General features: G+C 38.8%; 2 protein-coding genes across 2 annotated transcripts; both read left to right on the plus strand.

The window, feature by feature from the left end:
* Positions 1-5,591: 5,591 nt before the first annotated feature.
* On the plus strand, positions 5,592-8,897 carry BZIP17 (Basic-leucine zipper (bZIP) transcription factor family protein). The gene is made up of 2 exons (XM_086634382.1): positions 5,592-7,617; positions 8,279-8,897. The coding sequence occupies exons 1-2, from the start codon at positions 5,886-5,888 to the stop codon at positions 8,722-8,724; spliced, it is 2,178 nt and encodes a 725-aa protein (XP_086490508.1). The 5' UTR covers positions 5,592-5,885; the 3' UTR covers positions 8,725-8,897.
* A 3,165-nt stretch (positions 8,898-12,062) lies between these two features.
* SEC15A (exocyst complex component sec15A) lies at positions 12,063-15,457 on the plus strand. The gene is made up of 2 exons (XM_086632501.1): positions 12,063-12,501; positions 12,989-15,457. Exon 2 carries the CDS (start codon positions 13,004-13,006, stop codon positions 15,368-15,370), a length of 2,367 nt encoding a protein of 788 aa, XP_086488627.1. The 5' UTR covers positions 12,063-12,501; positions 12,989-13,003; the 3' UTR covers positions 15,371-15,457.
* The last annotated feature ends 421 nt before the right edge of the window (positions 15,458-15,878 follow it).

A 15,878-nucleotide genomic window follows, 5' to 3' on the forward strand; every position in this document is an offset into this window, starting at 1 on the left:
CTCATCCTCCTTGGGTTATTGATTCGGGAGCGGCTAAACATATTTGTTCTAATCTTTCAAGATTCTCTTCTTATTCCCTTGCACCACCGGATTTATATGTCCGATTACCGGATGACTCCCGAGTCAAGGTTGATCATATTGGTACCATCTATTTTTCAAATAGATTTTATTTAAATGATGTTCTTCACATCCCTTCTTTTCAATTTAATCTCATATCTATATCTCAGATTTCTAAATCACTTCGTTGTACCGTCCTTTTTGACCGTGATTTGTGTCTTTTTCAGGACCGAACAACGAAGACGGAGATTGGGCATGGTAGTCTTCATGACGACCTTTATTTCCTTCGCACGGAGCGTCCCATCCTTTCAGTTTCAAATCTAGTTAGAGATAATTCTAGTCATGAGTCTTTTGTTTTATGGCATTGCCGTCTTGGCCATCCTTCTTTTTCCCGTTTTCAATATTTTAATTCTAGACTTCCATGTATGAATTTTAATTTTTTATCGAATAAAGTACCGTGCGAATTATGTCCCCTTTCTAAACAAAGTCGCTTACCTTTTCCAAATAGTACTACTACTTCCTCACGTATTTTTGACATAGTACATATGGATTTATGGGGTCCCTTTCCGGTTCCCTCCACCTCCGGGTGTCGTTATTTTTTAACCCTCGTTGACGACTTTTCACGTTGCACTTGGATATTTCTCATGAGTTCCAAATCGGACTCAAATACGTTAATTATGAATTTTTCTAATTACGTTAATACGCAATTCAATTGCAAAATTAAAACAATTCGATCGGATAACGGTTCCGAATTTATGAATAATTCTTTACAACATTGGTTTCTTGAAAAAGGAATTTCCCACCAACGTAGTTGTACCTATACACCTCAACAAAACGGAGTTGTTGAGCGCAAACATCGTCACATTCTTGAAGTGGCACGTTCTTTACGTCTTCAAGCTCATCTCCCTCTTTACTTTTGGGGAGAATGCGTTCTAACCGCCGTCTATCTTATAAACAAGTTACCTACACCTATCCTTAATGGCAAATCACCTCATGAAGTCCTCATGGGTTCTCCTCCGAATCTTTCACACTTACGTGTATTCGGTTGTCTTTGTTATGCCCGAATCCCTTTGGTCAAAACCAAGATGGATGCTCGTTCCTCCGCCGGCATCTTCCTTGGTTATCCTAATGGACAAAAGGGTTATCGAATTTATGATATCTCCACACGACGTATATATATTTCTCGTGATGTGACCTTTTTTGAAAATCGTTTCCCAATGTCATCCGAGCCAACGAACGAACCCTCTAGCTCGCGTCCGAGACCTTTCATCTCCATCGACGACGACGACACGTTCGACTTTCCGGCAACCGATAAGACCCTATCAACATCACCGCCGGACAGCAGCAGGTTCACCGATGAACCTGCTGTTGCTGTTCCGGCAGGTCTGGATTCGGGACAGGGGGTGCCTTCAGACACCCCCGATGACCCGACTACTGGTCCTGTTCACACAGGACCGTCTCCCCCATCAGGGGTGCCTCCAGAGACTCCCGATGAGGACACGGGTACTGGTGTGCCTCCAGAAAATTTATCTACACCACCGAGCAGTGACCCTTCATTGCCGATTCCTCCATCCGACGTCCGGAGCTCCGACTCCGTCGTTGCCGATTCCGGCCGACCGGTTCGGTCTCGCCGCCCGCCTAGTCACCTTGATGACTATGTGTGTTCAAATACTAACATTGTTAAATATCCTCTTGAAAACTATTTTTCCATTAACTCGTTTACAAACTCTCATCAACAATTTCTTTCTTCGGTTTTATCATCTACCGAACCAACCTCCTTCACTCAAGCAATGAAGTCCCCCCATTGGAAGGAGGCCATGGCCAAGGAAATTTCAGCCTTGGAAGAAAATAAAACTTGGACAATCACCAATTTACCACCCGGCAAAAAGCCCATCGGTTGCAAATGGGTGTATAAAATTAAATTCAAATCCGATGGATCGATAGAGCGATACAAAGCCCGTCTAGTAGCCAAAGGCTATACCCAAATCGAAGGGTTAGACTATAATGACACTTTTGCTCCAGTTGCTAAGTTAGTAACTGTTCGTGTCCTTCTCTCTCTTGCCGCCATTAAAGGGTGGACTCTCCATCAATTGGATGTCAATAACGCCTTTCTTCAAGGCGACCTTCATGAAGAAGTTTACATGAAATTACCCCCCGGTTTTTCATCTCAGGGGGAGTCTAAAGTATGTCGTCTCCATAAATCTCTCTATGGTCTCAAACAGGCCTCTCGACAATGGTTTTCAAAATTTTCCTCCGTTCTCATCGAACGTGGTTTTTCTCAGTCTAAAAGTGACTATTCTCTCTTTACTTTTAGATCTCACTCCACTCAAATCTATGTCCTCGTCTATGTAGACGACATAATTATCACGGGAAATAATGATCATGCTATTTCCCAGTTAAAAATATTTCTAAATAAAGCCTTTTCACTAAAGGATCTAGGCCGCCTACAATACTTCCTTGGTATCGAAGTATCTCGCTCATCACAAGGCATATTTTTATGTCAAAGAAAATATGCTCTTGATATTTTAAAAGATTCTGGACTCACCGCTGCACGTCCTTCTGAGTTTCCCATGGAACAAAAATTACGTCTCAGTCCAACTGACGGTACACCTTTACCAGACCCGTCAGTTTACCGTCGTCTCATAGGCAGATTACTTTACTTAACGGTTACACGGCCGGATATCACCTTTGCCGTAAACAACCTCTCACAGTTCATGCAAACACCCAGCCAAGTACACTTAGACGCAGCTCATCGCGTTCTACGATACTTAAAGGGTACTCTTGATAAAGGAGTCTTCTTATCCGCAGACAGCTCTCTCCATATTACAGGATACTGTGATTCGGATTGGGCAGGCTGTCCTTCAACCCGTAGATTTACTACTGGGTATTTCACAATGTTGGGATCCAGCCCTCTCTCCTGGAAATCAAAGAAGCAACCTACAGTTGCAAAATCTTCGGCAGAAGCAGAATATCGAGCTTTAGCCATCCTCACATGTGAATTACAATGGCTCAAGTATTTACTACTTGATTTTGGAATCAATCACTCTGACCCGATGACAGTTTACTGTGACAATCGGGCCGCCCTCCATATTGCTGATAATCCCGTCTTCCACGAACGTACAAAACACATTGAGATAGATTGCCACATCGTTCGTGAAAAGATTAAAGACAACGTCATTGCCACACGCTTCACCAGTACAGAAAATCAGTTAGCGGATATCTTCACAAAGCCACTTGGGGCAGAACCGTTCAAGAACATTATTGGCAAGTTAGGCGTTACTTCCATTCCCGCTCTAACTTGAGGGGGAGTGTTGGAAGGTCCACTCCACTCGGCCAAACCGAGTGGACTTGGTCCGAATAGGAGTCCTACTACAACTAGGATTCCTTAGGTATTAGGATTGTAATTTAGATTAGTTTAGGATTAGTTTTAGATAAGTTTTGGTAATTTTAAACTCTTCATGTAAACCTATATATAGAGGTTCATTCATAATGTAAAAGATAAGTTGTAGTGTAATAAAGCAAGGTATTTACCTATCTCTCTATCTCTCTCACACAACAACAACAACAAGCTCATCATCTTCATCTCTCGGCTTCAACCGAGATTGTCATCATCATCCCTCGGTTATAACCGAGAGCTCAGCTCATCTCTCTCTCTCGGTTATACCCGAGCTTCATCACTCTCGGCCTCACCGAGAGTTGACATACACCTCTCGGTTATAGCCGAGAGTGCCTCATTCTCTTCCTCTCACTCGGTCATCAACCGAGATAAAGATCTCCTTCGTCTCCACTCGTTCATACTCGAGTGTGTCCATCTCTTAAAGGTTTAACCTTTTCACACTATACTTCCAAAAGTTTGAATCTGGGTTAAAAATCTTGACTGGTTGATTCCCCATTGTTCTAACAGCTACTGTATTTTCTTTCAGGTTAATATGGTAGAGAACTACGTATTTATAATTGTATCGGAAGTGCTAGAATTACAAACGTTTTGAGGAGAAAACAGAGGAAGTTGATGTTTTTGGGAATTCCAGAAATATGGGGGAAAGTAAAGTTGATTAATCAACCGTGATGGGGTAACTCCCCACCTCACTCCCTTGTCTACCGTATTAGAATTAGACAAGGGAGTGTTTTTTCATTTTCAGTCCCTGCAAGTGTTTCAACTTTTAAGAACACCCCTACTTTTATGTGCCACATAGGCAAGATGGTGTACAAGGGAGTAAGGTGGGAGGGAACTTTATCATTTTTCTTGATTAATAAGCAACCCTTTTTTGTAGACCAAGGGGGGAAGTCTGAATTTTGAATCGTTTAATTTTCCTTGGTCCTTCTCTCTTCCCCATTTCAATGGACCTTAATTCTGTTGAAAGTTGAAACCCCTGTAACTCCTATTTTCAAAAGGGTCCAGCTAAAGGCGCCCAGGGGCAATGGGCACGCTCCCCCGCAGACCCCCAACTTAAACTCTCGAGAACGTTGTCAAATTTGTCTTGGTTGGAAAACTCTCCAGAATGTTGTGAAACTTTGAAAAACTTTGAATTTCTTTTGTCTTTTAGTGAAAATGACTCATCATGTCAAGGATCTTGTCAAAGATTTTGTACATGTAGCACTCCCGTATTTTTTATCGAACAATTACCTCGTCTTCAGAGATGCTCGAGGAAAAAAAAAAAGTTTTACGAAGCAGGGTTTTAAAATCCCCCAACACTACCTCCAAACCATGGTTGTATTAAGAGGGTGGGTTAAACGAAATTGATAGTCAATGACTACATCTGTGCTTCAACAACCAAAATGTTTGGCACCTTTAGAGTTGTCCATCAAGTAATAATCTGAAATAACTTATTTCCATATCTGATATTATAACTGGCCTTATTGTTTTTATTCAAGGAGAGAAGAAGACCTTCCATGGGCGATGCTTCCCATACACAGTCACATGACTCTTAGTAGACGACTAATTAGTTTGACTTGGATCAGTAAGCACTTTTTCTTTCCTTACTCTCTCTCACTCCCTTGGGTGAAGGGTCTCCTCTCGAAGAGTAAAACACAAGAGAACATGGAAAAATTGGAGTGGTAGAGGTGGTCCAAAGTTGTGGACACTAGTTGGAACTTGGGAGGTAAAATGTAAAGGTAAAATCACAAAAAGACTACACAACCCGCCTCTTGGGACTCAAGTGAGAGTCCCTTATTTCTCTTACATGCAGTTCAAGTAAGAGTCCCGCGAGCAAACATTCTTTGATAAAATTAACAGTCAACCAACAAACACTTACGTTTTAGGTTCAAACTCCCAAACCAGGTACCAGTGAGGGAAATCTCCATATCATATCCAAGAAATGTTAGGATGCAAAGCCACAAAATGTACCTCATATAAATGTCCAAAGACTATTCAATGAAAAATCAAGTGAAACACAAAACAAGTGTCAAACTTATAGCATCCACAAAAGGTCACAAGGGGGTCCATGAAAACGAGTTATTATAGTTGACCCAATCAAGAGAGCGATCCATTGACTTGACCTAGACTTCAATACATGATTGTCCGCACTCCTAGCCACGCCACTAATTAAGTATAATTACACCCCCCTTAATCTTTTCTTAATCTCTTTCCTTTTAAAAGTAATCTTTTCTTATCTTCGTTATGATTTTGTTTTATTAAATGAAGTCCGCAAAATACGCTATCTCGTAACGTACAAATTAATCCTCTAAGAATCTCTTTCTATGAACAGGTAGTTTCCCCACTGCGCACATTAGCAAACCCCTCTCTCTCTCTTTTCATTTCTCTTCAAAACCCCTTTCTGTTTCTGTTTTCCTCAAAGACTTCTTCTGATTATAGAAAAAAAACCCTAACAATGGCGGATCCTGCTAATCCGGACCCCTTACCATACGGGTCATTGTCTGAAACTGACCCTTCTAACCCTAACTGTTTAGTTGATTTTGATTCTCTTGATTTCCCTCTTATTGATACTGATTTCTTAAGTAATGATCTTATTTTACCTGAAGGTTTCATGAACGATTTAGGGCTTGATGGTGACTTTAATTTTAATTTTGATGATATTTGTGTTCAACCTGAAAACGAGGGTTTAGGGTTTGTAGCAGGAGGTGAAGGATCTGAGGTTTTGTCCTCTTCCGGGGCGTTTTTGAGTCCTGTTTCTGGTGGTGATCAAAATTCTGATATTGGAGCTAGGGTTTTGAATTCTTCGTCGTCTCCAGAGACTGGTAGTTGTGATCGTCAATTTTGTGAGCCGGTATCGTCTCATGATTCTGGTGGATGTGCATCAGGTGTATCTGGATTTCTGAATTCACATTCACCGGATTCCGGTGAGAATTCTGCATCATCTGCTTTACCAATTTTGCCGAATTCTGTCTCCGTCGTGGTTGATCAGAAAATTAAATTAGAGGAAGAAAGAAAAGAGAGTTTGTCGAAGAGGAAGAAAGGATCTGATGATGAAACATCTAATTCTAACCCTAAAATCCGTAAGGTACGTAAATCGATTACTTCTGAAACTACTACAAACTCTGATTTTGATGATGATGATAAAAAGAAAGCTAGGTTAATGAGGAACAGAGAAAGTGCTCAACTTTCTAGACAGAGAAAGAAACATTATGTGGAAGAGCTTGAAGATAAGGTAAGATCAATGCATTCAACCATTGCTGAATTGAATAGTAAAGTTTCTTTCTTTATGACTGAAAATGCAAGTTTACGACAACAATTAAGCGTCGGAGGAGGAGGAGGAATGGTTCCTCCACCTCCTGGAATGTATCATCTTCCACCTCCTCATATGGCTCATATGCCTTACCCATGGATTCCTTGTCCTTCTTATCCGATAAAATCGCAAGGATCTCAAGTACCCTTAGTTCCAATTCCTAGATTGAAGCCACAACATGTATCAACATCGAAATCGAAGAAATCCGAGAATAAGAAGAATGGAAGTAAAACTAAGAAAGTTGCAAGTATTAGTTTTCTAGGAATGTTGTTTTTTATGTTTCTTTTTGGAGTTTTGGTTCCTTCTGTTAGGGATAATAGGGAAATGGGTAATAGTAGATTTCATATCAATAATGGTAGTGTAACTGGTGGACACAGGGGAAAGGTTTTAACTGTTAATGGGTCTGATCATAATGTAGGCGTAGGATTGTGTAGTGGGAAACCCGGTTTTGGTGAATCAGATAGTAGAAATTTGAACTGTAAGGGAGTGAAGCTGAATGAACAAGGGTTTCGACATGGGTTCGATCTTCCTGAGAATTCTAGTGAGCCTCTTGTTGCTTCACTATATGTACCAAGAAATGACAAGCTTGTGAAGATTGATGGCAACTTGATAATTCACTCTATTTTGGCTAGTGAGAGATCTAAGGCCAGTGAATCTTCAGCCGATAAGGGTGTCGAGACAGGTTTGGCGATCCCTGGTGGGTTGGTCCCAGCATTGCTAGGTGGAAGGAATGTCGAGAGGCACAGAAATGTCTACCTGAACGCAGCTGAACGACAAAAAGCATTGGCTTCTGGTTCCGCAGAAGGTTATAAGGATAATCCGAGGTCGCCTGCAGCTGACAAATCTCTGCAGAAATGGTTCCGTGAAGGACTTGCTGGTAAGTTTTATAAAACTCTATACAATCTCTCTTGCTAAATCAGATGAACCTTGAAATACTTTGTCCTTTAAGTGTGTTTTCGATGGCAAATAGGAAAACCATTATTTTACTTATTTTGATAAATATCGGTTTAGGAGGTCAATGAAATCCATTTTCATGGATCCAATTAGCAATAATTGGATTACTCTCTTAAGATGTTGTGACTCGTCTTTGATTGTGTAATTGTAAAACTAGGTTTGATGCACATCTGAGTGCATGGGAATATGATGCTTCATTTAAACCATTTGAAAGTTTTTTTTCTTCTTCCTAAATCACTGTACTCCTATCCAACATATGATCCACGAAGCGAGCTGTCAATTAGATTCCTACAAGAAAGACTGAATCTAAGAGTATTCTAGTTTTTTCGCTGCCTTAGCTTAGACTTCAGAGATTGTAGTCATCACTTTGTTGATTTCATGCTTACTGTTGGAATGCGTTTGGATTGGAATAAAAAGAGTTTGATTTTGTGAGACTGGGTTGGGGGAAAACCATGCATTTTCACATATACAAATAAATGGGTTCATGTTTTTGAAGGGCAGAGTGTCCTATTCAGTTGGACTATCATAAGTTTCTATCTGTGCGTGGCTATGGATTAATCGAGTTACTTCTTCTTTGTGTGCAGGACCTATACTAAGCTCTGGCATGTGCACAGAAGTATTTCAGTTTGACGTCTCAGATCCGGCAATTATTCCTGCAACATCAGTTGCCAATGTTACGGTGGGACAAGAAACCAAGACTACTAACCATACAAAGACTAAAAACAGAAGAATTCTTAACCATATTCCGATCCCAATCGTGGGTTCTACTGTTAACAAAACAGAAAGCCAAGGTGGAAGAAGACCTTCACCAGACAATAACCTCCAACGGAACAAATCTGCTTCGTCAATGGTTGTTTCTGTGCTGGTTGATCCTAGAGAGGGTGGCGATAGTGAGAGTGTTGATGGTGTTCTCAGACCAAAATCTCTCTCAAGAGTATTTGTTGTTGTTCTTCTTGACAGTGTCAAGTATGTCACTTATTCATGTGTTTTACCTTTGAAAGGCTCAGGACCTCATCTTGTAACTACTTGAAATCCAGGTAGAAGAAAAAATAGTTCCCTTACCTTTTATTAGGGTTTTTTTAACAATGATATACTCATCAACATCTGTCTTGCGTTCTTTTTTGTTGCTGTTATAACTAACTATATACTGTTCTCATTATCTCAATTTTGTACATTAAAATAATGTAAGGCGTTGGGTAGCTATATCTTCTTTGATCTTCATTTTTTTTTCGTTTTCGAACTCCCCTAAATTCTATTGAAAATGTTATATAGGCGTTAATGTTTAGGTCGTAACCTTCATATCCACTAATTTAAGAGTGTAACCTCGTAAACACATACGGATCTACGGCACTTCATACTAGAGATTCGTAGGATATTATAGTTCTTCAATAAAATGCTAGAACTATCATCCCTTATTGGCACTATATTATATTATAGTTCTTCAATAAAATGCTAGAACTACCATCTCTTATTTTTCGTTTTTTAACGTTGGATCATCTATCATCTTTTATAAGAACAACTTGTCATGGTTTTCATCGATCTCCTCGACTAATTTAAGTAGATTTGAGAACAATGCATTGACTTGCCTAAGGGCTAAAGGATAAAAAAAGTACGAAACTCCTCCTAATTGACTTAAAACATAAAGAAATTAGATGAAGATCTACCCTTAACCAAATTAACTAATCAAACTTAAAAAAAGAAGGAAATATATGAGACTATGAAGTGATTTTTTTTTTTGTTAAGGAAGACTATGAAGTGATAGCAACATTGGAAATGGAGTGGAGAGAGTTGTACAAGAATGTTTTATGTGTTTTGGCATGATTTAAGGGGAGAAAGGGGGGTTTCTATTCTCTCTCTTATTTATATGTGAAGTAGTCAAACTTAGGTGGACGCCCCTGTGCCAAATAAACCGGATATCTTTGTCCTTATGCTTTAATATTTAATAGTACTAATAAGTTTAGCACCCATCTAAGCTATTTTATACTTTCAACAAAAAAAATCTAAGCTATTTTATAAGTGAAGTTCTTTTCCTGCACTGCCTCTGCAGGCATTGCTTTCATGCCATGCTAGATCTTTTTCATCAGAGCAATCTAACATTATGAGTTTTTTTTTTTTCTCTTTGTATTTAGAGTTAATCTTACTCATATTCCATAAGTAGCTTTTTTTTTTTTTTTTATGAAATCCATAAGTAGCTTAGATGGGTGGCATTTTCTCTTTTTGATAAAAGGATAATAATATACCGGTAGAAAAGTACTCATTATCGATCTCAAATGTCAATCAAAACAACTGATGTACTACGTAGGAAACTAGTGACAATTCACTGCGAATAGAAGATAGAGCAAGTTCATGATTCAAGATTAATGTAATTAACTAATTAGAGTATAATCAAATATGGAACACTACGTTTTTATCACAGTTATCATTGTGTGTCGAACGGTCAGATATTTTGCTACATTTAGATATTAAAAAAAATATACAAAGTATCATCTTAAAAACTCTAAGAATCAATTATATCTCCATACCATAGTAATTAAAGATACTAAAAGAACTCCCAAGGCAACCATTGATCTTATATATTTCGAACTTCATAAAATTAGGGTCCTAAGAACATCTCCGACCCCAACCTGTTTTAGGTCGAAAAAGTCACTTTTTCACCCAAAATTTTCAGCCTCAGCTCAACCTCAAAAATTTAGCTCCAACCCTAACCTCTCTTGAGGTTGAAAGTTTGAATTTGAAATTACTCAATTTACTTAATAAGTTCAATTAGAAAACATTGATCACAAGTAATAATCGATTAAAATTTTAAATCTACTTAAATGCGACTAAACAATAATAGAAAAATTAAAAGCTAGAAAGGTTTTTTGGGTCTCGTGGACGACCGGATAAATAAGCATCTTGCGCTTCCTTAAGCATTCGTGCACCATCTTCGTCGAGAGACCTAGCATCAATCGACAATCGTCATTAAGTGCATCCCATATTTTCGGTTCTTGTGTTCTCTATCTACTTGTAGAGCCTCTTGTTGAACCCGTATGGTCTCTTGTTGAACCTGTATAGCTTGCGCCATTGTTGTTGCTCTCTGTTGGGATTCTTCTACTTTCTTTTCCCAATATTCCTAATTCGGAGATTTTGAAGTAGTAGAATGTGTGGAATTTTCTCAAACTCTTGCATTTGCTTTGGCTTGTTTACGACCAATTGGTCTTTCCTCCGATGGATAGGTACTAGAATCTCTTTCGTCGGATGTTGACTCTTCTGACATGTTAGTTTTCCCCGCTTTTTGGAACTTTATTTACTAGCCTCAAAGTACAGATAAAACTTTGACATTCAGAGTTTATCTCACTAAAATGAGATTTACAACTCCTGAGTGTGGTTTAGACTTTGCATGAGCATTATGTTCATCAGCTATTTTTTGCCAAAATGCTTTATATTTCTAACAATTCCTGACAACCGCATCAAATGTGATTTTCAAATAACAATTAGCTTATACGGTTCCCGTCTAGTTGTCTTTGTTGAAGTCGTCACTTCTTGCACACAAGAATCATCAAATACTTCATCATCATCAACTCCTAATTGAGTTGACGGATAAGTAGAAGTAGAAGACGACATTTCCATAAAACTTTCGCCATACAATTCGTTAGTATCTAGTGGATCAATTATAGGAAAATCAAATGGAAAATATAGAATTTTTTTGAAAAAAATTAAAGATAGAAAGAAATTGAAAGAGTAGAGAGATAAAAATTGAGAGGGATAGAAAAATGAGTGTGATGAGATGAATGGGTTTAACCCCTATTTATATGGGTTGGACCCATTTCTAGCCGTTGGATTGGCTCCAACGGTCATGTTGGGGAGACTTCAGTCGACCCTAATGTTAGGGTCGACTGAAGTCGTCAGTTGGGGCTCCGCTCAACCGGGTCCTGGTTAGATTTGCTCTAAGTTATACCTCTGGTTACACCTCTATATTCTCCGTGTCTTAACTTTGAAACTTGTGGAAAATACTCAAAATTAACACATACCTCTTTATAAAAGATGGTTAATGAACGGTCACTCCGACTCTCTCATTCTAGTCGTTGCTTTTCTTTCTGTTACTTCAAAAGTACCTGCTTCAGTTTCAGCCACTCGAATTTTCGATATTCCTTTTTATTTCTCATCAAACGAATAATATATTCTTCTGAAAATCCTAGCTATTCTTAGCATGATATTGAGAAATCACATTGCTATTATTCAAACAAGCACGAAGCGTATGCTTGTATATTCATCCATAGGTCAAATCGGGTATGCAATTATTGGAATAATTGTTGGAGACTCAAATGAACGCAAACATGATAACTTATATGTTGTTCTATATCACTGTAAATCTGGGAACTTTTGCTTGCTCCAGTCAGACGATCAAATGAGGTGCAATAGGAGGTGTAAGTGGATGCAAAGTAGCATATCTCAAAAATCAATTAAATTGTATGTTGCTTTATATACCAAAAATAATCCACGTGGAAACATTGTCTACCCAGAGAAGAGAATCTGTACGAGTGCTCCAGAAAACATAATGATGTATACTCTCTCCCTGAGAAAAACAACAGAAATAATAAATTAAAGTTTAGAAATCAAATCTCTCGTTTTCTCTCTCTAAAACATTAACATTAGGGGATTGTTTGAGAAGTAGCTCATCGACAAGGTCATTGGTTTCCTCATTTAATGGTTTTTATTCTTTGGATTTCTTGACGTTGCACAACTAACAACGCCAACCCTCTCTCTCTCTATCCTCTCTCAAGGAACCCTTATCGAGCTAGGTTCTTCTGTTCTGATCGGCTATCTGGTTAGTCTATTTGCTTATTTAGCTACCCATTATCAAATTTTATGCAAAAATTCTTTCTTTAAGGATAAAGGGTTTCATAAATGAGTTGTTTTTATTGATGGGTTAATGTTATAATTTGTGGGGAATGAACATAGTTAGGTTTTTGAACATGTATTATTGTTAAGTTTGGTTGTTTTAGAGAGACCCATTATGTTTTCATCTTTTTCATCCTTAGATCTATATGAAAGTTGCTTCCTTTTCTGGTTTATTCTTTATTACATGTCTTTTTTGTTGTTGTTTTTGAATCATGGATGAGGGTAAAAGAAGTAAACTAAGTACTTGATAAACCTTTTGAAGATTTGGGTTAGGTTTCTTTTATCTATTCATGGGTATTTGGTTTGAGGAAGAAACCTTTCAAGGTTGTAAACAATCTTACTAGAAACATTTTCTTTTTTGTTTTGTCATTTTAACTGGTTCCATTGTTTGGGTTGTTTCTTTGATTGAGTAGGATTTGACCAGAATCATGTCTAAACCTAAGCGGCGAATTGCCACTGAAAATGGGGATGGGCCAGAAGATTTGGTCCTTGCCACCACAATTGGGAATGGGGAAGATTTGGGTCCTGCTGTCAGGCATGCATTCGAAATGGGGAGGCCTGAGGCTCTCTTGCAGCAACTCAAACATGTTGTGAAGAAGAAAGAAGTCGAAATTGAGGAGCTTTGCAAACTTCATTATGAAGAATTCATTCTCGCTGTTGACGAACTTCGTGGTGTCTTGGTTGATGCTGAAGAGCTCAAGAGTGAGCTTTCAAGTGATAATTTCCGGCTCCAAGAGGTTGGTAGTTCTCTTCTTTTAAAGCTCGAGGAACTGCTGGAGTCATATTCGATCAAGAAGAATGTTACTGGAGCTATACAAATGTCGAAAATTTGTATGCAAATTATGGATTTGTGTGTGAAATGTAACCAAAACATATCAGAGAGTCGGTTTTATCCTGCACTTAAAACTCTTGAGTTGATTGAGAAAAATTACTTGCAAAATATTCCAGTGAAGACCCTTAAAAGGGTTATCGAGAAGCGAATACCTGCCATAAAGGCACATATCGAGAAGAAAGTATGTAATGAATTCAATGATTGGTTGGTTCGTGTGAGGAGTATGGCGAGGGAAATTGGGCAGACGGCCATAGGTCAGGCTGCTTCGGCTCGTCAGAGGGATGAGGATTTACGTACACGACAAAGGGAAGCTGAGGAACAGATTCGTTCAGGATTAGGAGATGGTGTGTATAGTTTAGATGTTGAAGAAATTGACGAAGATTCGGTTCTGAAGATGGACTTAACTCCTGTGTATCGGGCTCACCATATTCACACTTGTCTAGGGATCCAACAACAATTTCGAGATTACTATTATAAAAACCGGTTGTTGCAGCTGAATTCAGACTTGCAAATCTCATCAATACAACCTTTTCTCGAATCTCATCAAACCTTTTTTGCTCAAATAGCAGGGTACTTCATAGTGGAGGACCGGGTATTAAGGACTGCCGGTGGATTATTAACTAGTGAGCAGCTGGAAACAATTTGGGAGACAGCTATCTCGAAGATGACATCGATGTTGGAAGAACAATTTTCACGTATGGATACTCCGAGCCATCTACTCCTTATAAAGGACTACGTAACTCTTGTAGGTGCAACACTTAGACGATATGGCTATCAGGTGGGAACCCTTCTAGAAGTTTTAGATAATAGCAGAGACAAGTACCATGAACTCCTTCTAGAAGAATGCCGACAACAGATTGTTGATGTCCTTGGTAGTGACACTTATGAGCAGATGGTGATGAAGAAAGAATACGAATACAATATGAATGTTTTGTCGTTCCATCTACAAACTACGGATATAATGCCAGCCTTCCCATACGTTGCTCCTTTCTCCTCCACCGTACCTGACGTATGTCGAATTGTCCGGTCATTCATTGGGGACTCTGTTAGTTATCTGTCGTATGGGGGTCGAATGAACTTCTACGATGTTGTTAAGAAATATCTTGACAAGCTCTTGATTGACGTTGTGAACGAAGCTCTATTGAAAGCGATTCACAGTTTGACCACAGGTGTTTCTCAAGCAATGCAAATCGCGGCTAACATAGCGGTTCTCGAACGGGCTTGCGACTTCTTTCTTCTACAGGCGGCCCAGCATTGTGGAGTCCCTGTACGGATAGCCGAGAGGCCCAATGCTAGTTTAACTGCAAAGGTGGTTTTAAAGACGTCAAGAGATGCAGCCTATATTGCTATGTTAAACCTTGTGAACTCTAAGTTGGACGAATTTATGGCTCTAACTGGAGATATCAATTGGATAACAGAGGAAACCCCACAAAATGCAAACGACTATACCCATGAAGTAGTGATCTACCTTGATACCTTGATGTCCACGGCTCAGCAAATTTTACCTGTAGATGCACTTTTCAAGGTTGGAATTGGAGCTCTTGAGCACATCTCTAATTCGATTGTGACCGCTCTTCTCAGTGAAAGTGTGAAAAGGTTCAATATTAACGCGATAATGGGCATTGATTATGATCTGAAGATGTTGGAATCTTTTATAGATGACAAGTTCAACAGTACTGGTTTGAATGAACTACACAAAGAAGGCAGTCTTAGAGATTGTCTGATGGAATCCCGGCAACTGATCAACCTTCTATTAAGTAGCCAGCCTGAGAATTTCATGAATCCAGTGATAAGGGAGAGACATTATAGTGCTTTGGACTATAAAAAAGTGGCTACTATTTGCGAAAAGTTTAAGGATTCCCCAGATAGGTTGTTTGGAAGTCTCTCAAACCGAAATCCAAAACAGAATGCTCGAAAGAAATCTATGGATACTTTAAAGAGAAGATTAAGAGATTTCAACTAAGAAAGCTGGAAGTGTAATGTTATATTTCTTGTAGCTTTACTTTCATTTTGTTACTATCTAGTATTGAATAAATTCATTTTTCTTCTACTTTGGACATGCCTATTCTTTTCTTCTTTATTTCAATTCTCCTTCGCCATTTGAAGTTTGACCAGGACCAAAACAATCGATGTTGTTAAAGGAGGTGACGGAATTCTATGATGCAACCCGAGATTCTCCGACAATAGGTACTTTTATGGATAGATTTATCAGCATAGTTACCAACTTGCAGTCTCTATTTATCTTGATTGTGGAGGTAACTATTATTTTCATGATTTGGAATCTTTAGGTCTTTTTTTGCAAGTTATAGTACTTCATGTGCATGTTTTTAGAGACAGACTTGAAATTCCCATTCTTCCTTTAACACAATCATTGTTCACATCGGTTTTTCAATGACTATGAGTCTGATAATGTAATTTCTCTTTAACTCATATTTAGGCACCACCCAGACCGACTAGCCTAGTTCCTTGGC

Source organism: Eschscholzia californica, unplaced genomic scaffold (assembly GCF_041429995.1).
Source record: "Eschscholzia californica isolate CP2 unplaced genomic scaffold, dmEscCali1.0.p SCAF_4, whole genome shotgun sequence".
Taxonomy (NCBI): domain Eukaryota; kingdom Viridiplantae; phylum Streptophyta; class Magnoliopsida; order Ranunculales; family Papaveraceae; genus Eschscholzia; species Eschscholzia californica.

Coding starts and splice junctions, on each gene's coding strand:
- BZIP17 (XM_086634382.1), top strand. CDS start 5,886: ATGGCGGATCCTGCTAATCCGGACCCCTTACCATACGGGTCATTGTCT. Junction 7,618..8,278: donor GTTCCGTGAAGGACTTGCTG/GTAAGTTTTATA, acceptor CTTTGTGTGCAG/GACCTATACTAAGCTCTGGC.
- SEC15A (XM_086632501.1), top strand. CDS start 13,004: ATGTCTAAACCTAAGCGGCGAATTGCCACTGAAAATGGGGATGGGCCA.